Below are 27,271 nucleotides of genomic sequence, written 5' to 3'. Positions count from 1 at the left end.
AATGGTCCCCTAATTTAGCATATAAGGACATTTGGAGCAGAGCCCCTGAAGAATATCTGAAAAGCTCAGGTAGGTGTATATGGGAAGAAAAGATTGAGATCTTTTATAGCTAGTCCTTGCTTAGTGACTACAGTTGGGACTGGCAACTTGGTTGCTAAGCGACATGCTCGCTAAGTGGAAAATCACGTGACTGTGACTAGGCTTTCAACCTTCCTCTCCAGTCATTAAGCAAAGTGACATGGTTGTTAAGTGAACCGCAACTGGGGTTATGATTTTGCGGTACATGTATAACTGGCAGTTGAATGGGGAGCCTGTTGAACAAGTGAATTCTTTCACTTATTTAGGAGTGGCTTTTACCAACACAGGTTATTGGCTAAATTATTTCAAAAGAAGCTTGGTGAGGGCTGAGGCAAGTACCAAAAGATGATATAAACTATTTAATTATAATTACCCAGGTACCTTCACCCCCATATTGAAAATATTTAGGGCAAAAATAGTCCCAATGCTGACCTACAGTATGGTGTGGAATTGTGGGGCTTTACAAAAGCTACCTCACTTGAACAAGTTCAGACCCGGTTTTTAAGAAGCATACTGGGAACGGGTAAGAACATGTCAGCCCCCACGGTCAGAACAGAAACAGGTATCCAGTCCATACGCAGTCACTCAGTAATTAAATTTTTTACATCTATTGGCAGAGGATCCATTCAATGGACCCTGATAGGCTACCCAAAATATGTTTAGCTGAACAGATAAATATGGCTCAACCCACCTCCTGGGTAGGCTGACTTACCAAAGTTATTTCACAGCATGGGTTTTCCACCCAATATTTAGTCTCAACTGCCTCCTAGGCAAAGGAAATTTTTAAATTGAGAGTCCTAGATATCAGTCCCAAACAGACATGGAGTTATTAGCAAAAAATAGATCTTTAAATTGGCTGGCTAAGAGCAAAACCATTTTCAGATTCGAAAAATACCTGTCAATGAGTTTGATGCAATTCTTAAGAAGGGCCTATTCTAAGAGCAAGATTTGAGTTGTTGGATTCCATGGCCAGTTATGGGCGCTTCTATCACCTGCCGTTATTCTGAGAGGACATGTATATGTGGTGCCCCAGCCATTGAAGATATTGCTCACATTTGGCTGACAACTCTATGCCTCTTTTAGGCTTAGATATTTAACATCCCTATTTGAAAGAACAGCCCACTGAAACCTGAATCACGGATTGTCCTATTTCCTCCTGGGCTCTAATGTATACATTTCTGAGCAGAACTGCTAAGTTTATAGACAAGGCAGTTCAGCTAAGAACCCATTATATTGAACAGATCAGTGTATCATGTAAGGTGATGTATTTATCTGAATGCTGATTCTTTGTATTTACTACCTATGTATTTTATTATTGTATTTTCTTTTATCTCTTTTCCTTGGAATTAGATCCTGTATTTTACTTTTATTTTATTTGATATGGTCATAAGACTAGTCAATTAATAAACTACTCTGATACTCTAACGTGGTAGCCCCTCAGATTGTAATTAATAATTGTAATATCAGATGAACTAATACAAATAGGTTAAATAGTTTTGACAAAGGAAGCACCCCATGCAAAATCTAATTTATTGAATCAGATGTTGAAAATGTCCAAGCATTTGATCACTGGCCAGTGAAATGATAAGGATTCTTTGAAGAAGTAGAAACAGCTAATTTGATAAAAAGTATCCTACATTCACTGGGATTGACCCTAGTATGCCAGAAGGATACTAGAATATTTAATTCCTTGCTTGATTCTTAGATAGGCAGTCCTTTGGAAAAAGACAGAAAGATTGCTGAAGAAGACAGATATTTCTCCGTCCTTATTGCATCCGCAGAGTGCCGCCTGGTGGCCCTGTTTGGGATCACTTGATCCCTGCTTGGTAAGGGGGATCTGGTGATTCATTTGCAGGGCTGTGTGGAGGAATTTTCAGAGCATCTGCAGGACAAAATCGTTCAGATCTGTTCCAAGTTAGACTCCGAGTGTGGGGCAGGGTCTGGGGAGATACCAGGGGATTGTTCTTACCTAGTTATCTGGGAACAGTTTGATCCTGTGGTTCCTGAGGAAGTGGACAGGATCCTTGGGACTGTGAAGGCCACCACTTGCCATCTGGACCCATGCCCCTCCTGGCTGGTGAAAGCAGTTCGGGAGGTGACATGTGGTTGGATCAAGGGGATACTTAATACATCCTTGCAGGAAGGAGTGCTTCCAGCTGCCTTAAAAGAGGCATTGGTGCACCCCCTCCTCAAGAAACCCTTCCTGGATCCTACTGTACTGGACAATTTCTGTCCAGTCTCCCACCTCCCCTTTTTGGGGTAGGCGGTTAAGAAAGTGGTGGCATCACAGCTCCAAAGGGTTCTGGAGGAAACGGATTATCTAGATCCTCTCCAGTCAGGTTTCAGGCCTGGTTATGGAATGGAAACGGCATGGATGATCTCTGGCGGGAGCGGGATGGTGGAAGTGCGACCACCCTTGCTGTCCCTGATCACTCAGTGGCTTTCGATACCATCGACCACAGTATCCTGTTGGGATGACTCAGGGAATTGGGGGTGGGTGGCACGGTCTTGTGCTGATTCGCCTCCTTTCTTCAGGGCCGATCCCATTCAGTGGTGATAGGGAGCGAGAGGTCCCATCCTCGGCTCCTCCTCTGTGGGGTGCTGCAGGGTTCGGTTCTCTCTCTGCTCCTTTTCAACATCTACATGAAACTGCTGGGCGAGATCATCCATTGTAATGGGATGAGGTATCATCAATATGCTGATGATACTCAATTATACATCTCCATCCCAGGTGAGGTAAGTGATGCCGTGACTGCCCTTTCGTGGTGCCTGGAGGCTGTAAGGGTCTGGATGGGGAACAACAGGGTTCAGCTGAACCCTGGCAAGACAGAGTGGCTGTGGGTTAATGGCTCCTCTGTATCTGGGACATTGTCAACTTTGGTGCTAGATGGGGTAGCACTGCCCCAGACAGATCCAGTGTGTAATTTGGAGGTGGTCCTAGACTCGGCTCCTGCTTGAAGAACAGGTGACAGCCATGGCCAGGAGGGCCTTTGCACAACTTCAGGTTGTGCATCAGTTATGCCCTTTCCTGGATAGGGATGCCCTTTGAACAGTCACTCATGCCCTTGTTATCTGTCAGATAGACTACTGCAATGCGCTCTACATGGGGCTACCCTTGAAGAGTATCCAGAAGCTATAGCTGGTCCAGAATGCAGCCATGCGGGCTATTTTTGGAGCCCCAAGAAGGACCCATATAACACCATTGCTCCGCAAGCTGCATTGGGTTCCAGTTTGCTTCTGGGTCCAATTCAAGGTATTGGTTATTGCCTTTAAACCTGGTAAACCTGGCATAGGACAAGGTTACCTGGGGGGCCACCTCTTCCCCATGATTTCAACCCGTCCCACCCAATCATCCAGAGAGGGCATGCTCTGGACCCCTTGGTAAAAGAGCGACTAGCGGGGTCCAGAAGGTGGGCCTTCTCTGCTGTATCCCCCACCCTTTGGAATATCTTGTCCCTGGAGGTGAGGTTGGCCCCCTCACTCCTGGCCTTCCGGGGGGATTTGAAGACCTGGCTCTGCAATCTGGCCTGGGGTGGGGAGGGAAGACATCAGGTATGGGGATGACTAGCCCCTTAGAGGCCTGGTGTTTGCTGCTCTGAACTATTGGCCTCCTGGACTCTTTCATTTTTAGTCATTGTTTTGTATAGGTTTTAGGTCTTATGTAATTGTATATTTATTTATTGTTTTAATGAGTTGTGTCCCCCATTTGGGGGAGATGGGGATAAATTTAATAAATAAAAATAAAATAAAATAAATATTGTAGATGTTGGAAATATTTTAGTGCCTCAGGAGTATTTCTTTGATGAAGAGGAGGATAAGCAGGAGGTTCCCCAGGAGCCAGAAGGTCCTATTTTCTATTCCCCAGGAGCTAGAAAGTCTTATTTGTCATTTTTTAAGAAACGTGTTTGTGGATTGAAGATATTGTTAGATTCAGTCTTTGAGTTAACTTTTAAGTAGAGATGAGCTCAAAGTGTGTTTTGTTTGGAGTTTGTTTCTTGGAAGTTCTGCTGAACCTTTCTATGAAAATTGCAGTTTGGCAGAAATGAAGCCTGGAACATTTTGGTTGTTGTGGATTTTGGCCAAAACAAGATCTGGAAAGGTCTTGTGTGATGAGTAGACAAGTCTGGTGCACCTTGTCCCCCCACCCCCCTCAGTCTTCTTCCACATCGTCTGTGTACTGACCTGCATGCTGATATTCCCCACTGCAGTTGCCTTGGCTCTAAGCATGGCATATTGAATCAGATTATTTGACTTTATGAAAAGGTTCTGAAAGAAAGACTCAAATATGGTTTTGGAAACCCCCAGGGTAAAAGGTATTAAACATATTACTGAGGAAGAGCAACAATTTGCTGTGAATAATCTAGCAAATTATGATGCAGAAGGGGAACTCCCCTTGGGGGGCCAGATGTAAGAGTTGCCGCATTCAGTGCCGTATGAAACTCCCACGAAACACAGGTTCAGTCAAAGTAGTTTACTCAGGTGTAATGCACGCAGTTACAGGCAAAGCCAGAACTGGCTTTGATACATTTACATTAGTTTATATACGGTTCCCTTCCCGCGCTCCGTAAGACCCTCCTGGCTTCCACCCCTGCCCATGCTTGGGTTTTCCCTTGCCCGTGGCATCCCCTCCCCTCTTCTAGATGGCAGGTTCAGCCGTGGTCTTTCGTTCGTGGTTGCTGTGCTGGCATGGTGGTTCTCATGCGGGTGAGCTCGTGATTGGTCTTAACGGGTTGGCGATCGCTGCTTGAGCGGCGGAGCTCCTGTTCCCATTGTTGATTGCTTGCCTGCGGCAGTTGGGGAAATCTGCGGTTACAATGTATTCGAATTCTGCCTTTGGTTGATTCCGCCAAAGTTTGGTTGCTTCCTCTTTTGGCTGCTGGCGCCTGGGGCATTGAAACTGACTAGGTGGATTGGTGCGTGCTGTGCTGGGCTGAACCTGACACCAGAATGCTGATACATTTTATGACCAAAAAAAAAACTGCTGGAAGAAAATGGGCAAGACTGGAGCATGGACTGACAAAGTGTGAATTATGAAAAGCTTAATAATCATCATGTAAGATTGGTGGCCACATAAATAATTTGAATGAATGAATGAGTGAGTGAGTGAGAGAAAGAGAGAGAAAGAAGGAAGGATGGACAGACGGCCGGACGGTCAAAATAGGCTTTAGTGAGATCAGGTGGACTGGAAATAACTACTTTCAGTCAGATGAGTTTACAATATACTATTCTTGAAATATTATCAGAAGAAATGAAGTAGCATTGTTAAGAAACAAGAAAATCACCAAATCATTTGAAAGCTTCTGAGCAGTAAATGGAAGAATAATGGAATACAAGCTAAACCTTTGAATGTCACAGTTTTCCAGATGTATGGGTCAACAACAGATGCATCCAAAGAAATAAAACAGTTCTACGCTAATGTCTAAGAAGTGCTACAACAAATGCTAGAAAGAGATATAGCATACACCATGGTAGATTTCAGTACTAAAATTGGAGACTAACTAGCCATTGTCAGCAGATTCGGTTTAGAAAGAAAATGAAACTGGTAACCACTTGATGTACAGTGGTGGTTAAAATTTTTGGACCTTTTGAATTTTCAATATTTCTGCATAAATATGATCTAAATAAAAATATAACCTTTTTCTAAAAAATCTGAACACATGACATGACAAAAGATAGCTTCAGCTTGGTAATCTTAGCTTCAGTTAATCAATTATGCCAGCAGTGGTTGGAAGTGCTAGAAAAAGAGGTTGACAGAGAAAATACTGGATAGGTACTAGAAAGTTACATAATCCAGAATTAAATAAGTTTGTAAAACATTGGAAAGAATGGAGAGAACTTATCTATAAAGTCTCTGAAGGTCAAATGTGACAGAATGGATGAGAAAGAGATTGAACCAGTCCACTTGTTTATCTTCTCAGTAGGGAAGATGTGGTGCTCAGCTGCAACTCCAGAATGCTCCAGAGCCAAGAGACACCTTCACCTCCAGCTGCAGACTTTTCCAGGAACCCCTGTTTTGGCTAGAGTAGCTCTGGAGCACCACCATCTTGCTGCTTTAGCTCTGGCTACTTTTACCAGGCTCCAGCTCCTTAGCCACTAGGGGAAAAATGTAAACTATTATGGTACTTCTTAAACTTGTAGTTAAAACTTCTTTCAGTAAGGATTGAAGGAAATGCACATGGTGCTGTAAAACCTGTTGATCTAAAGGTTCATAATAGCTGAAAAGCAGTTAACAAGCAATTTCCAAAAGTGATTAGAAAAGGAAGTATGCAAACTTAGTGTCCTTTCAAAGGTGCCGACCACGGTTTGAGTAAGATGACTATTTCTTTGTCTCTCAGAGCTCTAAACCTGCCAGAGACAGCTGTTTTGTGGTCTCCTTGTGAGGAGCAACTGTCTGGAGCACTTGTGGGTGATCTCAAGTTCTCTCATTGTCTAGAGGAAGTATTGAAGAGCCGGTCTACTTGCTGGCTCTTCATTCTGCCCCAGTCATCACTGAGCCATCTTCAGTTTGCCATTTTTTTCTGGGAAATCTATCAGATTCAAATCTTTTATTGGAAAGTGAAGGATTTTCAAATGGAAAGATTGGGTTAGAAAGTCCTAGGATATGCCAGCTTGGGCATTTTATTTCTGAATTGAAAACAATTTTTTTACTTCCATTGCTCTTCTGGCACAATCCAAAGGGCTCACTTTGAACCTATAAATAAGGTTCTTTCATACTACTCAGTTATGCCTCAGTTCTTTCATACTACTTTTTTTTGTATGAAGTTACTCAGAATTAAATATTTATCTCTATATAGAGATTTATTTCTGTGTACTCTTCCATTCAGAAGCTAGGTACAGTGGGGCAAAAAAGTATTTAGTCAGCCACCAATTGTGCAAGTTCTCCCACTTAAAAAGATGAGAGAGGCCTGTAATTTTCATCATAGGTATACCTCAACTGTGAGAGACAAAATGGGGGGAAAAATCCAGAAAATCACATTGTCTGATTTTTAAAGAATTTATTTGCAAATCATGGTGGAAAATAAGTATTTGGTCAAGTTCATCTCAATACTTTGTTGTATATCCTTTGTTGGCAATGACAGAGGTCAAACGTTTTCTGTAAGTCTTCACAAGGTTTTCACACACTGTTGCTGGTATTTTGGCCCATTCCTCCATGCAGATCTCCTCTAGAGCAGTGATGTTTTGGGGCTGTCGCTGGGCAACACGGACTTTCAACTCCCTCCAAAGGTTTTCCATGGGGTTGAGATCTGGAGACTGGCTAGGCCACTCCAGGACCTTGAAATGCTTCTTATGAAACCACTCCTTCGTTGCCCGGGCAGTGTGTTTGGGATCATTGTCATGCTGAAAGACCCAGCCACGTTTCATCTTCAATGCCCTTGCTGATGGAAGGAGGTGTTCACTCAAAATCTCATGATACATGGCCCCATTCATTCTTTCCTTTACACGGATCAGTCGTCCTGGTCCCTTTGCAGAAAAACAGCCCCAAAGCATGATGTTTCCACCCCCATACTTCACAGTAGGTATGGTGTTCTTTGGATGCAACTCAGCATTCTCTCTCCTCCAAACACAATGAGTTGAGTTTAGACCAAAACGTTCTACTTTGGTTTCATCTGACCATATGACATTCTCCCAATCCTCTTCTGGATCATCCAAATGCTCTCTAGCAAACTTCAGAGGGGCCTGGACATGTATTGGCTTAAGCAGGGGGACACATCTGGCACTGCAAGATTTGAGTCCCTGGCAGTATAGTGTGTTACTGATGGTAGCCTTTGTTACTTTGGTCCCAGCTCTCTGCAGGTCATTCACTAGGTCCCTCCATGTGGTTCTGGGATTTTTGCTCACCGTTCTTGTGATCATTTTGACCCCACAGGGTGAGATCTTGCATGGAGCCCCAGATCAAGGGAGATTATCAGTGGTCTTGTATGTCTTCCATTTTCTAATTATTGCTCCCACAGTTGATTTCTTCACACCAAGCTGCTTGCCTATTGCAGATTCAGTCTTCCCACCCTGGTGCAGGTCTACAATTTTGTTTCTGGTGTCCTTCAACAGCTCTGTGGTCTTGGCCATAGTGGAGTTTGGAGTGTGACTGCTTGAGGTTGTGGACAGGTGTCTTTTATACTGATAACAAGGTCAAACAGGTGCCATTACTACAGGTAACAACTGGAGGACAGAGGAGCCTCTTAAAGAAGTAGTTACAGGTCTGTGAGAGCCAGTCATCTTGCTTGTTTGTAGGTGACCAAATACTTATTTTACACCATGATTTGCAAATAAATTCTTTAAAAATCAGACAATGTGATTTTTTGGATTTTCCCCCCCATTTTGTCTCTCATAGTTGAGGTATACCTATGATGAAAATTACAGGCCTCTGTCATCTTTTTAAGTGGGAGAACTTGCGCAATTGGTGGCTGACTAAATACTTTTTTGCCCCACTGTAGCTAGTGACATGGGAAGTTTAGCTGTCAACACTAATTTTATAATTTAGGTGACATTTTAGTTTGTACCAGCTTTAAATTAATGACTGGTGGCTAGAGTTTTATTGGTATTTCCACTATTCCACAGTTCCACAGTTTTATGACTTAAACTGCTTTTCCTGCAGTCTTTTTATTATTTTGTTGACTTTGGAAATCACTTTAAATATCATTTCATAGTAATTTAAATATGTAAAATAAAATAAACCCTTTGCATTCCTCCCCTTTTCCTTTTGCTTCCAAATTTCCAGTCACTTGAAATGTTAAGCTGAAACAGACCTGTTTTTAATGACATCTTTTGGCTCTTCCTCTATAAAAGAACTCACTTTTCAGAGCAAGGGACAAATGGGCATAAAAGAGGAAACTGGGCAATATTCATTGGATACTTTTGTCACTGTAAAGGTAGCTTTTCTACCTTTCTGTGAGAATAAGTAATAAAAGTGTGTTGCTGAGGTGAATGAATCGTACCATACTAATTTTATTCTGCAGTGTAGTGAGGCAGGGCAAGCATTCTGATGTTCTCTCCAGTGCTCCAGAATGCACCTCTTTGGAGTCCAGGTTGGTAACTACTTCAAACATTTTTTTCTAGATTTTATTGTCCCAGAATGACATTGTAACATTGTTATTGGCAGTTTTGGTTGTTGGATGTCAGCGAGGCAAATAGTACTAATTTAGAGAGAGAGAGAGAGAGAAAGAGAGAGAGAGAGGTTTTAGAATGCTTTATTCTCCTAGAATTTTTTTTTTCATTTAAGTAAATGTATTTTATTGGATTAAAAAATAATTATTGCATAATATTTTTGTCAGATTTTTTTTCTTCATCAATATCCTTTAGCTGGTTGAAAAATAAAATTACCTCTTTGGTGTAAACATTTTTAAAAGTTTTTTAAAGATAAATATGTTCAGTTCATCAAAATTTGAATTGGTTACAGTATTGGAATTGGGGACATGTCATAGTATCTACTATGATTTCCTGTAACTACTGATGATTCTAATACCCTGACCAACCAATCCTCAGAAAAATCTTGTTGAGAATTTTCAGTATACAAACCTTGTAGTTCATTTAATAGAAAAATGTAGTAGTGAGGGCTTTGTTACCTAATTTTAACAACCCATAGGCTATTAAATCCAATATTCCTTATTTAACCATATGGACAGAGAAAGCAATAATGTTGCAGATCCAGAAACTCCTAGGGGAAACAATTATCTGGATCCTTTCCAGTCTAGTTTCAGTTTATACATAGATTGGCATGGAGGTGCTTTGGTTCCCCAAAGAGGAATGTAGTGGGAGAGAAATGGTGGATACAGCTTGTTGTTACTCTGGATTTCTCAGTGACTTTTGATACTGCTGAGAGCAGTAACCTTTCGGATGGACATTTGAGGCGCTACTATGCTGTGGCTTGGCTGTTACCACTGTGGAAACAATCAAAAGATGGTATTGGTAAATATTGCTTGACTACTGGGAATTTTTCTGCAGCATCCTGAAAAATTCCATATTGTCTCTCTTGTTATTTAATGTGTACTTGAGGCTTTTGAGAAGGCCCATGGGGTTTGGAGCTCATTGGCATCAGTACACGGATGACATCCAGCAGTACAGTGGTACCTCGGGATACGAACTTAATCCGTTCCGTGACTCTGGTTGCAACTCGAGTTGGTCTCAAGTCGAGGTAAAGTTTCCCATAAGGTTCAATGTAAATCCGGTTAATCCGTTCCGCCCTCCGAATTTGGTCGCAACCCGAGGCAAATTTCCCCATAGGGTTCAATGTAAATCCGGTTAATCCGTTCCACCCCCCGCCCGAATTTGGTCGCAACCCGAGGCAATTTTCTCTTCAGAGCCTTACTCCTGCCAAGCCTGCTCTGCATTTTCTTTGGAGCCATGCTAACACGCATACCAAAACCTTCGCAAAACACCACAAAACACACCACAAGCCTCACCGAACGTCTCCTTGCTACCGTGACCTCGCCCACAGGAAGCCGCGACCACGTGCCAGCAGGGAAAATGGCTGCGGATCCGGTTTGTAAGTCGAGGCGAGTTTGTAACCCGAGGTAAATTTTTCCTGCCGAAGCTGGTTGTAACCCGAAATGTTCATTAGTAGAGGCGTTCATAACCCGAGGTACCACTGTATTTCTGTTTTCCTGCAAGTTCAGGGATGGATGTTCAGACTGTAAAGGATGTGGTAGAACAAGCTGCGGCAAAATTCAGAGATGAATTATTGCTCATTTGCTGGACTTCTGGATGGGGTTGCATCAGTCTGAGGAATAGATATTCCTCTATTTAGCATTAATGTTGGGCAGCCATGTAATATCTGTGGAAGAAGGACCTTTCATTAACTTGGGTTGATAAACAGTTATACCCAGGAGAGAGACCAGGGATCAGTGTCATATTATTTTTGTATGAGTCAATCCCAGACATTTCTGAGATCCAGAAAACAATGTGGCTCTTAGGTCATATGAGTAAATTGGTGCTGTTCTCTTTTGGGAGGTTTTGTCTTAGTACAGGTAGTCCTTGGGCTATGATGGGAATTGGGACCAGGATTGCCGTCGCTAAGTGATGTGTTCATAAAATACGATGTCATGTGACTGCATTATTCGGTGGTGGCAATCATGATAGTCCTTGTTGCCATTTAACCTTGTGCAAGTCGTTAAGCAGGAAGAGGCAGGACTCCCAGGTAAGGAGTATGGAGGATGGGGCAGGTGCTGGGGAGTGCAGGTGGGCCAGCAAGGGTTGCAGCCAGGTGCTGGGAGGCATGGGTTGGGTTGGCAAGGGCAGGTCGGGGGTGCTACAGAGTAGAAGATCCCAGGGGCTCTGTAGTCGGGCTCCTCAGGAGAAAAAGTGGTGGGAATGATTTACAGGAGTGACTTGTTCTCTGCCAGCTTCCCCTTTGCTTCTGGAAAGCTGGCAGGGAAGGTTGCAAATGGCAATCATGTGACCACAGCTTGTGAATGCAGGGATGCTGTGATGGCCACAACTTTGAGGACTGGTTGCAAGTCTCCCTCGTTCAGTGCCGTTGTAATTTTGAACGGTTGCTGAATGAGTGGTCATAACCCAAGGACTACCTGTTATGGCTTTACTGTAGTTTTTAAATTAAATTATTATTAATTTAATATTAGAAATATTAGGATCAAATTGTATAGTAACATGTGCATATGTAATTTTACTAAAAGGATAATAATATAAGTGGTTGTGATATATTTTAGGACCAAGACTAAATAATTGAAATATGTAGTTGCTATAGTCTGAGATACCTTGTTTTAAAAAAACAAAATTTATTCTTTTCAAAACAGGAAATGAAACTGTGACAATATCACCAACAGGAACTCTTCTATTCCGACATTTCAAATCTTACATGAGTGGAATTTACACATGTTCCCTAGTGTTTAAGCCTACTACTGAACAAGAAGAAAAAAGTTATTTAATCAAATATGTTATTTATGGTGAGATAAATAACTCTCCTTTTATGCTTTTCAATGTTTAATTGGTTTGTCAAAATTATATAGTGAAATTCACTGCATAGTTAAACGTGTTGCTGCATTTGATCTTTAATCAACTAAATCAGAACAATTGGTATTTAAATATCCTTGCATAGAATATATACATAAGACTATACATTTCCCCTAGTTTTTTTCTTCTTTTAAAAATGTAGCAAGAATACTAATTCAGAAAGTAGAAAAATAGCATCTAATTTATAGCTCAAATATTAGGGGTAAGCAGAATGTTCCAGCATAAGGTCATGTTTCAAGTATTTGGCGTTTGTAGCAAAACTGAGTTCTAGAATTTTTTCTCAGGCTTCAAATAAAACATTGTGTGATTTAGAGTTTTCTCTCAAGTTTGGATCAACATGGAGTGCTTTGTTCTATATTTGCAAAGGTTTCCACGTCTTGCAGTTGGTTTTATGGAGCTTGAAGCTATGGAGCTATATTTATGCAGTTTCAATCACTGCTGCCATTGGCTGGAGATAGTTAAACACATTTCTGATATTGAGAACCATTTTGGAGATAGGAAAAATACTGCTGCCTGCCTGATAAAATATTTCCTATGAGGTAGTTTGAGTTTATGCATTGTGTTCAGTGTGTGTTGTGCTGTCCCCCCCTTTTTTGGGGAGGAGGGTTAGGTTTGGCCAGTAGCTGGCATTCATGGTTGCCATACCTACTTCTGTGGTCCTAGAATAAAAGACAAGGAAGGAAGGCCTAGTGTCAAGTCGCCATTATTCCATATGGCAGAACGTGCAGAATGTTTTGAGTTTTTCATTAGGACTAAAGCTGCTTGAAACATTTTGAAAGAACAGAATGTTTAGTTTATTAGTTGTTTAATTCTAAGTTTGAAACAAAATGTGGGCTTTGTTTGTTTCATGTACACCCTATTCAGTATTGCATAATAATATAAACATAGTGCACCCTAAAATCAAACTACCTTTCTTTAAAATATTATTTTCTTCCCTTTGGAGGAGTATTTGAATAACAACATTTTCGTTCTATACTAGAGAATTAAGAAATCACTGCCAAAGTTTGTACTATGGTTGGATTCAGATAGAATGATCTTAGGCAATTAACCATAGCGTGAATAAATTATATATCTGCATACTTCCTCTTTAAGCTGCCCCCTCCCCAAAAACTTGCAGGTTACTGGCATTGAGATGTATTTCAAATAGTTTCCTATTACATCAGGACAACTAAGTTTATTTAAACCCTCTTCTTAGACTTTCAGATTTTAGTAAAGAGGAATTTAAGTTGTATTTTATGTCAGTCCCACTAGGTAGATGGACCAAGAGATCAACTCCACAGGAAGGCTAAAGCTAGTTTTATTGAGATTGGCTATAATAACAAAGTTATGCAAGTCCGATTGTATGGTATCGCCTCCCCCTCCTTATACTCCATTGAATTAGGGAGGCATCTGTCTGAGCCATTTCTGAACATTATCTGGACATGTGGACTTAGAAAATGTTTTACCCCTTGTTGCCTTGACAGCAGAACTTGTATATCTCTGTCAAGATCATCTTCCTTACTCTACAGTTTCTGAGTTTAGATAGAAATGGAAATTGTGGTTTAAATAAGCCATGGATTTGGATGGTATATGTATCATGGAAAGGCAAAAATTAGGTTTTAACAAGGCCTAAGACTTAATAAGTTGTGCCTTGATCATGATATAATATGATTTATTTTTATTAGGGTTTTTTCCCCTATTTATGTATTGGTTGAATTGGTCCAACTAATAGAACTGTTCCCTTTGTCTTCAGTTAAATGTTATTGAGCCCTAATTATTTTAAAATAATATACAATGATTGTTAATTAATGGTGCTAAAAGGTATCTAAATTTCTCAGAAACATTTAATTCTTTATCTGTTAGGATTGGGCTACTCTTAGTAATATTTACTCTGGCAACAGTTCTTATTTTCCATATGTTGTAGGGGCCTTCTTTGTTATGTAAAAATTGTTTCTTGAACTTGGGTCTTGCTTTGGGCAATTCATTACCTTAGGCATATTAGTTGATACTGTTATAGAAATTGGAGTGAAATTAAGCTCTATCATAGCGGAACAACTCAACAGGTCTAGCTCCTTGGGAAATTAGGGTGTCCATGCTCATTGATCCCTTTTCTTAGAAGGGATTTTGTGAGAGTGGTGGCAATTTTTAATCTCTTCTACTCTGGTAAAAAACTGCATAGAGGAAATACCAATAACCATGGATGAGCTAAGTCAGGCATTATTTATTATTTATCCTATTCTCCAGTGTATATGGAAATGTCTGAATGTGCTGTTGTAAAAATTGGACACTAGAGGGAACTAAAGATTAAAATTAAAGGAGAAGAACACTCAAACTCGACTTACAATTACAGAATGAAGCAAAATATTTTAACATTGGACATACTGAAGGATATTTTTGAACAATGGAACCAGAAGTTAATTTTAATAGTGTCTGCCTCTATAGATAGACTGTGTCTAAAAGAAGTTATGGAAGAGGAACAAGTCCTACCTGACAAGATCAAGACTCAGTTGAAAGTGGATTTAAAATGCCAGACTACAAGAATGACATGGAAAAAGATGTTACACTGACATACAAAAGAAACTGGCTGATGACTTAATAATTAAAAGGGATATACAAACAACAAACCAAGAGAGTAACCTGGATAATTTTCCTGTATTGGATTTACAAAAGAGGCTTCTTAAAGTTTTGAAGAATTTTGTAAGAAGGGACAAAGAAAAAATGAAAAGAAATCAAGTTCTATGACATTATTTGAAGGGATTAAAGATTAAGATTGTTAGAAGTAAAAGGAAGGAATATAAAGTTGGTTTATTTGTTCAAGGTTAAAATAGATATATTGATAAGAGATGGGATATGGGAAGAAGAGATAATTTGTTTTATTTTAAGAGAAGATGATAAGTTACTAAAATTGTTGATACTTGTGATGAAGGTGGGAAGTCACTTCTTTATATATTTCTTTTTTTTTTTACTATATTATTTTTTTTCTTTTCTATTTCTATTTTTTCCCTTTTTTCTTTCTTTTTTGCATTTTCTACTCTATTCTTTTTTCAGTTTGTATTAGTTTTTGCTGTTGTAATTACAAACTTTAATAAAATCACTATATATATATATATATATATATATATATATATATGCTTGAATGTGCTGTTGTTTGTAGTTATGTTATTTATATTTGCTTCTTTTCTCCATTTTCGTTTAAAAATAATGCTCTAGTTTTAATGGGGTATGCTACTGTTAATGTACATTAATGTAGAAATCCTGCTCTCCTGATCACTTTTTGAGTTGTATGAATCTTTTCCCATGAAAATATGAATTACGTTTACATCACAGCTTTCCAGCGAGTAATTCAAGGTGGTAGAATCCTTCCTTTTTATCTTTACAGCATGTCTTTGAGGAAGATAGTGAGTTTTAGTATCTGGCCTCAGATTACCTATTGTACTTTCATGGCTAAATGCATTTTTCAGTCTTGATCTCTCTGCTCTTAAGCTAATGTTTTAATTAGTATACAATCCTTGATAATTAAAAACAGACTAAAAAAATTAAGTGTATAAACCTCAACTTTAACATTGCATGAGTTGTGATCAAGAAATTTAATCTTGTGATTCTTGAACAATGAACAATATTTTAACAGAAGTTGGATAAAATTTAATCTGTTGTTTAGAAGAAAAAGATCCCACAGGAGAATGTCAACTACTTAAGTGTACCTAATGTAGCTGCTCGGATCCTGAGTGTAATATTCTAGGGAGATAATATTTGGTGCAATTCTTGTTTAAAAATTAATTACTGCAATACTTTTACATCTTAATCAGCTGTTTAAAATGTTAACTTGGTATCTTGCTTTTTTTAAAAAAAAGTTTGAATCTAAACTTGTGATTTTTTTCCTGCAGCTTATTCTGATCCTAACTTTTACTATGAGTTTACAGCACGATATCATTCAGCTCCCTGCAATAGTATCTATAATACTTCTTTTGAAAGGAAGTTGCTTCAGATATTGGCCAAGCTTGTTGTGGAGCTAGCCTGTGAGGTTTCGTTACAGAAGTCTGAATGCCATCATGTAAAAATGCAGAGAGCTGGAATGCAAAATGAGATCTTCTTTACTTTTAAAGGTAAGACTAATTTGAAGAGTTGTTCATGGATACATGTGTTTCATGATATATTGAAAACAATTTTTGTCCCATTTATTGAAGGTATATCTGACAGAGGTTATGTAAAAAGTAATTTGAGATGTTAGTTGATACTATATAACTGAATAATTTTGATAACTGGCTGATTCAGTAAATGACCAGATCATTTTAATTATACATTAAGGAAGTACATTATGACTGAAATAATAATTTCAGCAGAGCAGTTTTATTTAGTTTTCTTTGCCTTGTTATATACTTGCAATAATAAAACATAATTTTGTACTACTGAGTAATAGAACATTAGTTCTCCAAAATGTTGATGTATTTAGCAAGAAATGAACAGTTATACATGCACAGATTTATCATTGACCATAGTGGAAACAGACAGTTTACTTGGTAAAAATTGCCAAAATAAGCTATAATTGAAATTGAATGCCATATATCAAGAAATGAGAAAGACTGTCCCACATAATCATATTTATTGTGGCACAAGCTTCTGTGGATTGGAGTCCATCACCAAATGTGTGAAGTTCGAACGTTGCATGCACATGTTGGTAAATACTCATTGCAAAAAGTATAGACTTTGGCAACCTGGATTTGAAATACAAGTGATCCTCATTATTTGCATGAGTTCTATTCAAGTCTGATAACCACAGATAAGACTTTGAAAAAATATACTTGACCCATCCAGAAAATCCTATCATTTTGTGCATTTGTACATTACACCCAGAAAACATCCCAAAAGTCATTCTCCAAACAGAATAATTTTCCAAAAACGATGGGTAAGTGAAACTCTTTACTGCAGATAATGAGGTTCATATTTACTAAGCAGAGATATGCAAGATAAGCAGTGGGTAACAAAACTCTGGATAACATTGGAAAATGTGATTATTCACATAAGTAGAAAATACATTTTGTAGGCTTGTATGTTTTACTCACTTAACATATAGTCTTCCTATACCTACACATTCTGTTGGTCTTTCAGTCCCAGTCTTACTCCTTTGTTCCACATCAAGTCAGATCATTGGTTTGTTTAGTCTAGTGCCATGTGCTGTTACAGATCTTGGACACAATACTTTCCAAGGTTGTCCTTTAAATAGAGATCCCGATATTCAACCTAAAAACTTTGGCTTTTAATTTATGTATTCTAGGTCTGAGGTCTGAATACAACACATACTTGTAAAATACATTGTTCATTACATGATTTACATATACACTGAGGATAAAAGTAACATTTGGTGATGCAGCATACTTTTATGTGTAAAAGTTTTTAAAAATACATTAAATACATTAGAAATCAGGAGACTGTGAGTTCTAGCCCCACCTGAGGCATGTAAGCCAGCTGGGTGACTTTGGGCCAGTTATTCTCTCTCTCAGCCCAACTCACCTCAAGGTGTTGTTGTGGGGAAAGTAGGAGGAGGAAGGAGTATTAGATATGTTCACTGCCTTGAGTTATATAAAAGCAGCAGAGGCAGGATAAAAAAATCTAAAAAAGAATACATTATGTGATTATTTAAAAGTTTGCTTTTCAATGGATGACATAGTGGCTGAGAACATCTTGGTGACCTTGGCAGATCTCAAAAACCCAAGCAGCATGGACCAAGTTAGTACTTAGATGGGGGACAACCAGGAAATACAGGGCTGCACAGTAAATTGAGATGTTGAAAAAATACCTTTGAAGATGTCATTGGCACACTATTTATGCAGTGTTGCCGGGAAAATGACATGGATGTCTAGTCACCAGGACTTGAAATTCATACAAAGGAGTCTTTTAAATGAATAAAGTTAATTTCCTTTGGCAAACAAGAATATTTATGCTGTACAGTACATACAGTTTCCCCTTGTAAAGCTAAACTTTTTTACAGTTTCTTCTCTAGAAGCAGTAAAAGGCAAAACTCTGTGTCAGAAAAGTGTGTGTGATGTAGCAAGAAGATTACGAAAGGTAATATAAATCCACCAGAAAAAAAAGGAACGTCACAAGAATGTACTTACTCTTCCTTCTTGTTTATCTTCAAAAGTAAATAAATAGCTTTAATATTCTTTTTCCATAAGTAGTTAAGGGTTGATTTAAAAAGAGTGAGAATGTAGTTTATTACCAAGGAATATGGGATGGAACAAGAGAGAGGTTCATGCAGCAAGTTCAGTTCTCTTTGAGTTTTGTCAAATCAGTTAATGACAATACTAAACAACTAAACCTCATTTCAGATACAGTGATCAGTATGTAAAATTATTAGACTTTGTTCCAACTTGGTGATGGTTCTGCATCCATCCCATTACTTTCTTCTGTAAAAATGGGTGGGCATCATTCATTAATAGAAGAGAATATAAAATGCTGCATTAGGATATTAACTCTTCTCTTTCCCTCAATATTTACTTCTTTCAATAAAGGTAGAAATGGATGACAATAGCAAGGGGAGAAAGTTATGGAAAGCCAGCCAGGGACCTCTTCATTCCCTTAGGGTCTCCAGCTGAGATGGTGTGCTTATATCAGTGCTGTGTGGTAGCTGACCACTGTTTAGCAAGGCACCAAGAAGGGCTATGTTATTATTGATTATTTGCACTGAAGTTGCAATCCTGGTGAGTGAACACTTCCCTGTAAGTGATCCAGATTCTTTACCTTTCATTAGCAAGGTAGGGAGAGGAATAAGCACCCATCTGAGAAGGCTGCAGTACGAGTTATAATTAAATTATAAATAAGAGTATTTTCTTACTCATTGTAAGGCTATTACTCTTGTTAAGCCATGACAGTTCTTTCCTATTGCTAACAGGTCAGGGAAGGGAGCCCACAAAATGGAAATCTGAGAGTCCAGTAGCTTGGATGGAATACTTCAAGAAATACTTTCAGCTTTAGTGTCTTTTTGGCCCCAAACCAGGAAAAACATCATAGCAAAACTGTGAATAGAAGCTCTTACCAGTGTAGAACAGTTACCCCAAGAATTATCCTAACTGGGAAAAGGGTATCAGTTTTCAGAAGACTAAAGTTTTATTATTTGTGAGAGTGGGAAAATCTTTCAATTGTCAATATAGATCATTATCCCTATAAAAGGTGAAAAGGGAAAAAGGAAGAAATGTAAATATTCTTCCAGGAAAAGAGCTAAATGTGAGCCCAAAAGAATATGTTCATTCAGCTTCCTAATTGCTGTTTCTTTTTTTGTTATATGCTGCCCACAGTACATGGTTTTAGTTGGGTGGCCATATATAAATAAATAATCCTCCACATCTCCCTCTGGACACTTTAGGAGCCAATCTTTTATTGAGGCCAGGAGAAAAAAAAATCCTGAGGCATAGAAAAGTGTAATGGCTTAAATATTCATCCAGTTCTTATAAAATATATGTATCCATCATCCAAAGGAAAAGAAATTGAAGGAGTAATTGGGAGAGATTTGAAGGCTTCCTCTCATTGGAGAGGTGTATTTAATTATTCTCACTTTTGACCAAGTCTGTAGTTATTTGAATACCAGGCCAAACCAAGAAATTTGATCCCATCAGATTTGATGATTGGAGCCAAGGTTGTTATATCTCTCTGAGCCATCATAAACATTTATTATCTTGACATCCAGACTCCTTTTACAGAATCATGGTTGGAATGGGCCACTTAGGCCATTCAGTCCAACCTGCTGCTCATTGTATGAACCCAATTAAAACATCAAAAAAGATGGCTGTTTAGCCTCTTCTTGGACACATCCAAAGATTGGATGTCTACCACCTCTTTGGGCAATTGTTCCACTGTAAAAATGCTTTAGTTTTTCTACTATTCTGTATTTCTGTTATCCTGCAACTTACATTCAGTATTACACATCCTGCACTCTGGAATGAGAAGGGACAAGTTTTGACTTCTTTGACATCCTTTCAGGAATTGAACAGTGCTATTATATCTCTCTCCACAAACAGTCCCCTGAACCAGCATGTCATGAAGGCATTCTCTAGTCATGTATAAGAATGTTTATTCATCACGTATTGCACTAAATATATTACCCAAGGATCAGCACTGAGTTAATGTAATTGATGTATTCTGTATTTTTTATTTTTATCCAGCAAGTAAGAAAAATGCTGATTTTTATCTTTTCCCAAGAAAGTAATTTCTGTTTACTTCAGGCAAAAGACCTAATAGAGAAATTTTTTAGCCAACAAGTTGAAGTTCTTGGAAAAAGAACAGCACCGCTACCTGAAATATACTACATTGAAGGCACTCTGCAAATGGTGTGGGTTAATCGCTGTTTTCCAGGCTATGGAATTAATTCTCTACTACATCCAGACTGTCCTAATTGTTGTGGTAGGTTGGAAATATAATTGTTTTCTGGATTACTAGATTTTTTAAAGAATTATCTGGTTAACTTTTTATTACAATAGTATCAGTAGGTTTACTGCTTGTGACAATTTTAGATAATATTTCTTAGGGTTTGGTTGCATAGTTCATGGTGAATATCTTGAAAATGGAATGTAGCTGCAAATGAGTCGGTTACTATGATAGAGTAACATGTTTGTATTTCTTCATTGTGGCTCATAGAGATGGATTCTGTGCTATTAAAAAAAGTCAAAATTTTCCAGAGTAAAGTCTTTTTGCTGGGACCCATTTCCATGCTATATAATATGAACCACACCGGATGTCTTGTGACTGCCATTGTGGTAATACATTGGTTTGTTCCTCTCTTTGTAGAATAGGTGATGATTACTCCAAAGGATTGGAGTTAAGAATTCTTAGGGCTGCCTTTTGGAAGTGCTGCATCTGTGAAAACAGTGTTTAAAAGACTACTCCTTGTGCTTTCTTAGGTTTGTTGTGGGGTTCTCCTCTCAATAAGTAGGGATTCTTGCAATCACTATATGCAATCACTATGTCTCCCTTGTACCAAGCTTTAAATGCCACTGAATTAAAAAAAGGGAGAAAGCTTGATATCTTGGCTGAAAGCTCTATGTGCCTGGTGTTTCGTCTCTGAATCACAAATGATCAGGCCTGTTGGTTAAGGGTGAGTCATTTTTGTGGTGAAAAACCTTGCCCTTTTTTTTCTTCATGAATATAAGCAATGAACATGGAAGTTTTTCATGCCAAAACTGCAATATTGCAAAGCGGCAGACTGTTATTGCTTGCCCCTCTGCAGACTGTGGTCCTGATCTGTTGCAAGCTCAACTGCCTTGAGATAGCACACTTGACTCCAATCCACTGATCTTATAATATAGTCTCAGTCTAGAATTGAAAACTTGCTGATTCAGGGAGGTAGGCTCTTCAGCTCTAAAACTGGTGATATGATCGATTATGAGCAAATCCTTTTTTCTGGAGCCAAGCATATGGCCTTCCCAGCAACAATTGCTTGTACTCTTTTGGAGATAGACTAGCAATCCAGTTATTTCCTTTGCTGATCATTCCAGGTATCTAGATAGTGGACTCTATCCTATTCCTGGGGAATCGGGCAGAGTTTCTTTCAAGTGAGAGACATTATTACAATAGAGAGTTGGGTCCTTTTGATAATAGCCTTTGGCTATTGTTTAGAATTCATTTTCATCCCTCTTAGGAGAGTTGACTCCACTCTCTCAATGAAGTAAAATTCTTCCGTCAATTATGTCTGAAGTTTTGGTTTTAGGTTTTCACCATGCCAAGAAGAACGGTGGCCTCCAGCCTGAATTGAATACAAATTCCAAAATCAATACATAGTCATCCATTTTTAAATTTCAAATAGTCTCATCTGAGCCTTTGATACTTTCAGAGTGCTCTCTGCCTGATCTTGATATGTAAAATGCACTGCTTCTTTGAGGTAGAATCTGAAGATTTTGTTGCTTTATGGCAGAATTAAGTGCAGATTCCCTGTCTTATAACAGAATTTCAGAAACGGGTAACAAGTATTACTCATTAGTGCTGTGATTTGGTGAAACACCCTTGTCCTGTGCTCATGAGATACTCAGTTCAGATAGTGGCTTTGTCAGCCTTATTTTTGAGTAGTAGTCTTCTTTTGTAAATTTGCTGGGCTGCAATCTTCAAATTTAATCAGACGTTGCCTCAAACTGTGATGTCAGCAGGATGTAGTCTTTCTGCAAAATTGTCCTCAGTACTCTCCTAGACTACCCACTTCATGGTGAGAATGTGGATTCATCTATGTGAATCTTAGAGACTAAAATGAGAAAGAGCTGGGTACTTCTCTGCAATTTGAATTCAGAGAACATGTCTGTCCTTTTGTTTGGATTGAAGGTCAGAATCTTGGATTCAGTCCACTGTGGTGGTTATTGGATTGAATAGTTGAGAGGAGGCCTTCCCTTTTATATGACATGTTGTGGCATGGACAGGGCTTCCACCAAAAGTCTTAAGCTCTGGAACATTTCAAAGATGAGTACTAGAAGACCCACCAGTAAATAACCTTGGAAAATTGGAATGTGCACTATACAACTAAAACATAAAAATTGTGATCATATCTATTATGTAAGTATGTGAGTTGCTGCTCCATGGCTAAATCTTAGTAAAACTACCTTCAATCTCTTAGACTTAAGCCTTCCTAAGTTAATTTTAGCTATGTTTTTGCCAGTAAACAGAGTGCTTGCTAATGCATCAAGCCTTTAGACAATGAAACATTTTCAGTGGTACTTAGGATATTTTCTTCTTTCTCTCCCCTTCTTTCTCTTTGAATTTCAGTGCCTAACCTTTACTTTTTGCTAATGAAATAGTATAATTCAACACTGGTTATTATGCAAAGTTGATTGTGATGGAATAAGTTTGAATAAATGATATAAAAGAAGAATCACAGCTATTTATGCTGATTGACTAAGTAAAATTTTGGAGTGTAATTGGAAAAAAACACAACACAAGTTCTTTTTTCAGGATTATTATTAAGGACTTATTCCAAAACTCATGTTATATGAGTAGACATTTATTTTGTCAAATTACATCCAATATAGGCAGACTTCTAGACTGCTAGTATAGCCATCCTAGGTTAACTTGGTGCACTGAAGCAGAATCTATTGTGAAGGAGACTTTAAAATATGGTTACATTTTTTATGTTTTGAAAGGGGAATGGAAGTAGCATTACTCTATAAAGAGTAATTATAGAATATAATATATATTGTATTTGTTCTGAAAATGGGAATCAGAAAATGTCACAAGACACAAGAGTTTGTTTTAGTACAGTAAAAGATTTGTGAGGTATGAAATAGTATGCCAGGCATTCATAAAATACATGAGGTAGGATATTTTGTGATGCTTATACTTGTCAGGTTGAAATAGTGTTTTTAGAATTTTATGGTACTGTAAGGCTATTGAGTTGCAGTTGTTCATTGTATAAAGAAATATTTGTTTTTAGCATAGATATCAGTCAGTACCAGTTTACATACTTAGACTTTTGCTTATAGCTTGCTTTCACCTAGGAGACTAAAATAATAGTATGGAATTATTTTGTTTGTTGCAGTTCTAAATTTTGATGTAGAATCCTATAGATATTTACAATGACTAGTTGGGACCAGTTCATGTTCAACAATCTTGGTGTAAGAAACCAAGAGTTATGAATTTGAGTATGAACACTATGCCTGCACCTCCTCTTCTTCCAAGATTAAACCATAGTTTTATGGTATGGACATAAATGGAAATTGTTAGTTAAAAATTTCCTGAAGTCTTCAGTTCTGGTACATAAGAGAAAGGGCAGGGGGGAATCAGTTGACAAAAGTCTCATTTTCAGTTTAATAAACCATGATTAAGCTGAAAGGGCTATATCTGATCAAATCTTTTTTAAGTTGAAACAGTTGAAACATATCCAGAAAAAAGATAAACAGGAGTGCAGATTAGTATATTGTGATTACAAATTATCCAAAATTGTTATTTTTATTCTTGTCTTGGTTTGGTGTTTTGTTGTTAAAAAGTATATTTCTTTTCAGTGCATTTTTTCTTTCTCCTTTAAATTTGCCATTTTTAAAATAGAAAAAATTGAGCTTTAGAAGAAAATGTAGACGAGTTCCCCAAACTTGAATTTTTGTGACTACCAGGAAGAATGCAAACTCTCAATTTCAGCATATAGAGCATATTCAAGAATATTCTAGTTTTGGGAACAAATGAACAATGCAGACCTTGAAGTTGTCTTACCACATTTGCTAAAGTTCTTTGACATTAAGTTGTTAGAGACACCAATCAAGGACCTGGTTTTGGTGGTTTTGCTCATAAGAGTTGTTGAAAGCACATCCACGTAACAAACCAAACCAACCATAATGATAAATAGCAGATCCATAACATTAAAGGATTCTTATTTCAGCTTGGTACCAGTTGTGAAACATTTATCTGAGATTTCACACAATATACAAAAATACAGAAGAAATATAGTACTAGATGTTCTATACCTGTAATTATTGTATTTACTCCCACAGTGGAAGGTAAATCCCAAACAGAATATGATGGGATGGGGCAGAGAAGTTAGCTATGTGCAATGTGTTGCTGATATTGATGGAATCTTTTCAAAGTTCTGTTCACCTATGATGGCTGTCTTATACTTTTTATATTTGGCTATTTCTGCCTCCTATTTCTTTTATTTTATTTTATTTTATTTGTTTCTTAAAACATTTTTGTGTTTGTGAAACCCCACTTTAGGAAATGAAATCCCAAGTAGACCAGACTTATTAAAAAGTTTTGAAGCAATTAAGTGTTAATTGCTTTGAACTTGGAATCTTCATTTGATTACAGCAAATTGTAATGCATTTCATGACATTTTATTATTTTTGTTTCTTTGTTTTGTTTTGCTTTCTTTTATTATAGTGGTTTGCAGTCCAGGATCATTCAACCCTCATGAAGGAACTCATTGTCTTCAGTGCAACAGAAGTCTGGCATATGGAGCCAAACATTGTTACTAGAATGTCAGCATAATCCTTTTGCTATATATTCAGTAACATTCATGTGCTTTATATCTTTGTAATCAAAATAAAAGGATTTTTCAAAAATGTCTAAGTGATTTATATTACATTATGAATAATAATAATAATAATATGTGATCAATGGCAAAAAAATTGTTACATTCCCCTGGCAGTTTTGCATCTCTGACACATGCCATTATATTTTAGCTCCAAGTGGGGCACCTTCCAAGTTTCTTTGGTCTTAGGAAATTTAACACCATAGGTAGGAGTCATGACAACATAATAATAGGAATCATCTTCATTTTCTCATACACTTACGGGATGCAGAGAGTGCTAGATCCTGATACTTGCTGATTAACCACTTCAGTGTTGCGTGAGGAGAAAATGAGTTGTTCCATGCTTCTGTTAAGATTTATTTTGCTTTTCAATATAAAATTATTAAATAACACTATGTAAGAAAAAATAAGCAGTACTCATTACATCAGATCAATCTGTTAAGGTTTCCACTGATTTTGTTTACACTACAACTTAAAATACAATAGAAACCAGCTCCCTTCCAACTGAAATAAATAGAAAACCACATTCACCACTCTTTTTAAAATGTTTTTCATATTCTCCTTTTGGATGTTTAGAGGCTCAGAGCATATTTGATAAGAAAAACCTCTGTGCTCTTACGCATTTATCAGTTACTGTCTTACAAAAGTAATTTTGCCATTGGCCTTCATTTTATCCTGTTCTGTCAGTGATCTGTTATTTTGATTGGATTATTCTTCTCTACAGTTCTTCAAATAGAAAATTGTAACTTTTTAAAACTCAGTGTGCTTTCTTAATATCAAGTTGTGCACAAATAACATTACTGGTTCTTTTTCAAGTTGGATAATGCACACATGGCCAAAATGTTCTGCTACTAATAAGCACTGTGCCAAACATCCAGGTGACATATTAAGAAGCTTAAGAAAGGCTGTCCAATAGAGTCATTTAAGCTGACTGCCTTTTGTTTCCTCATTTCCTACATCTAGGACTGCATATAAAGTGTGCACTAAAGGAAATTACAGAATAAAGGAGGATGTCTCTATAACTACAATGGATATAATACGCAAATATGCATACTGACCTTTATCCTCAAAATATGAGGCAACCACATGTAAAAACACACATACACACTGTCAGTAATCTTAATCAGATTCCTGTGGTGTATAAATGAACACCACAAAATAAAATGGTAAAGAAAAGGACAGTATTATTGCATCATATTAAAACCGTAGCAGGAAAAAAAAATAGGTCCATAATATTTATTTTTAAATTTTAAACTATATACCACTTTGTTATGTAAATCAGAGTGGCATGGACATCTGCAGGGCTTGCTGCTTTCATCCAAAAGATGCAACATCACACTGTGTGTACAATGCAGATACAAAAGAGGCAGGGCTTGCATTGCGAGACTTCTGCTTCCCCCTGTTCCCCCACCCTGATGGCTGCAGTTCAGGGACACATTGAAATAACAGGATACAGCGTGAGTGGCTATACTTTTCAAACCTGAGATGACTTTAAAAATGTGTTGATATCCTGGATGATGTTATCAGGGCTTGGGTTAAACAAGACAAAGAGGATTGCACACTCCTTTTCCTCTAATCAAGGCAATTCATACTACATCAATCCCAAAACCAGATGAAAATCCAAGTGCACAGTGAGTTTAAAAAGTTGATTTCTCCAGCTTTAATGCCAAACTCTGTCCTAAATGTTTCACCAAAAAGGGGATATGGGCAAATGGTTGATAGTTATCTAGTACTTTATTCATTATTTTGAATGTCTGAATAAACTGTTGGTGAGGAAGAACATCAGGAGCTAAGTAGACCTGTGTTGGGTTGTCACTATTAGAGTCGTCTTTCTTGTGGTGATCTACCTCACCTATTTGGTGAATGGGTCTAGAGAAAGTTTACATGTTTTAATGTTAGGGTCTGGGAAGCTACATTTAGAAAGACAAATCTGGCTTGAAAAGAAACCAGTAGTTTGAATTAAGTCCATACATGTGATGGCACACAATACACATATCACACCATCAGGATAAAATGAATTTATCATGCAGGCCTTGTTATCAGTTCAGCTGCTCTATTTTCAAACTGTTTTCAGAGTTTTCAAATCAATCTCAAAGACTGTTTCCAATAATTTTCAATTAGGGAGTGCTCTTCTAGTTTTCACCTTTAGAGGGAGAGAATATTTGAAGAGCAACATTTACAACAAACATGAAAATTTTCAGATTGACATGAGTGGAATTGCATGAAAACAGCTACACTTGTGTAATCACTTTAAAAACTCGG

The 27,271-nt window shown here is 37.8% G+C and overlaps 1 protein-coding gene across 3 annotated transcripts in view; it reads left to right on the top strand.

Annotated features, from left to right (window-relative positions):
- The window catches only part of ZPBP (zona pellucida binding protein), a 43,456-nt gene extending 18,416 nt beyond the window's left edge, over nucleotides 1-25,040 (top strand). For 2 of the 3 annotated variants that reach the window (XM_088150115.1, XM_088150114.1), the window contains 5 exons: nucleotides 11,826-11,975; nucleotides 15,906-16,124; nucleotides 18,008-18,084; nucleotides 20,238-20,415; nucleotides 24,859-25,040. In XM_088150115.1, the coding sequence (XP_088006241.1) occupies nucleotides 11,826-11,975; nucleotides 15,906-16,124; nucleotides 18,008-18,084; nucleotides 20,238-20,415; nucleotides 24,859-24,953 (719 nt within the window). In that variant the 3' untranslated portion in view covers nucleotides 24,954-25,040. The remainder of the gene's footprint in view (nucleotides 1-11,825; nucleotides 11,976-15,905; nucleotides 16,125-18,007; nucleotides 18,085-20,237; nucleotides 20,416-24,858) is intronic. The other variant, XM_025174507.2, reaches the window with a different exon arrangement.
- Nucleotides 25,041-27,271: the final 2,231 nt, after the last annotated feature.

Source organism: Python bivittatus, unplaced genomic scaffold, assembly GCF_059951505.1.
Source record: "Python bivittatus isolate LINGU-HERP-01145 unplaced genomic scaffold, Pbiv_v1 ctg000610_np1212, whole genome shotgun sequence".
Lineage (NCBI taxonomy): Eukaryota > Metazoa > Chordata > Lepidosauria > Squamata > Pythonidae > Python > Python bivittatus.
This window is presented reverse-complemented; position numbering and strand designations above follow the sequence as displayed.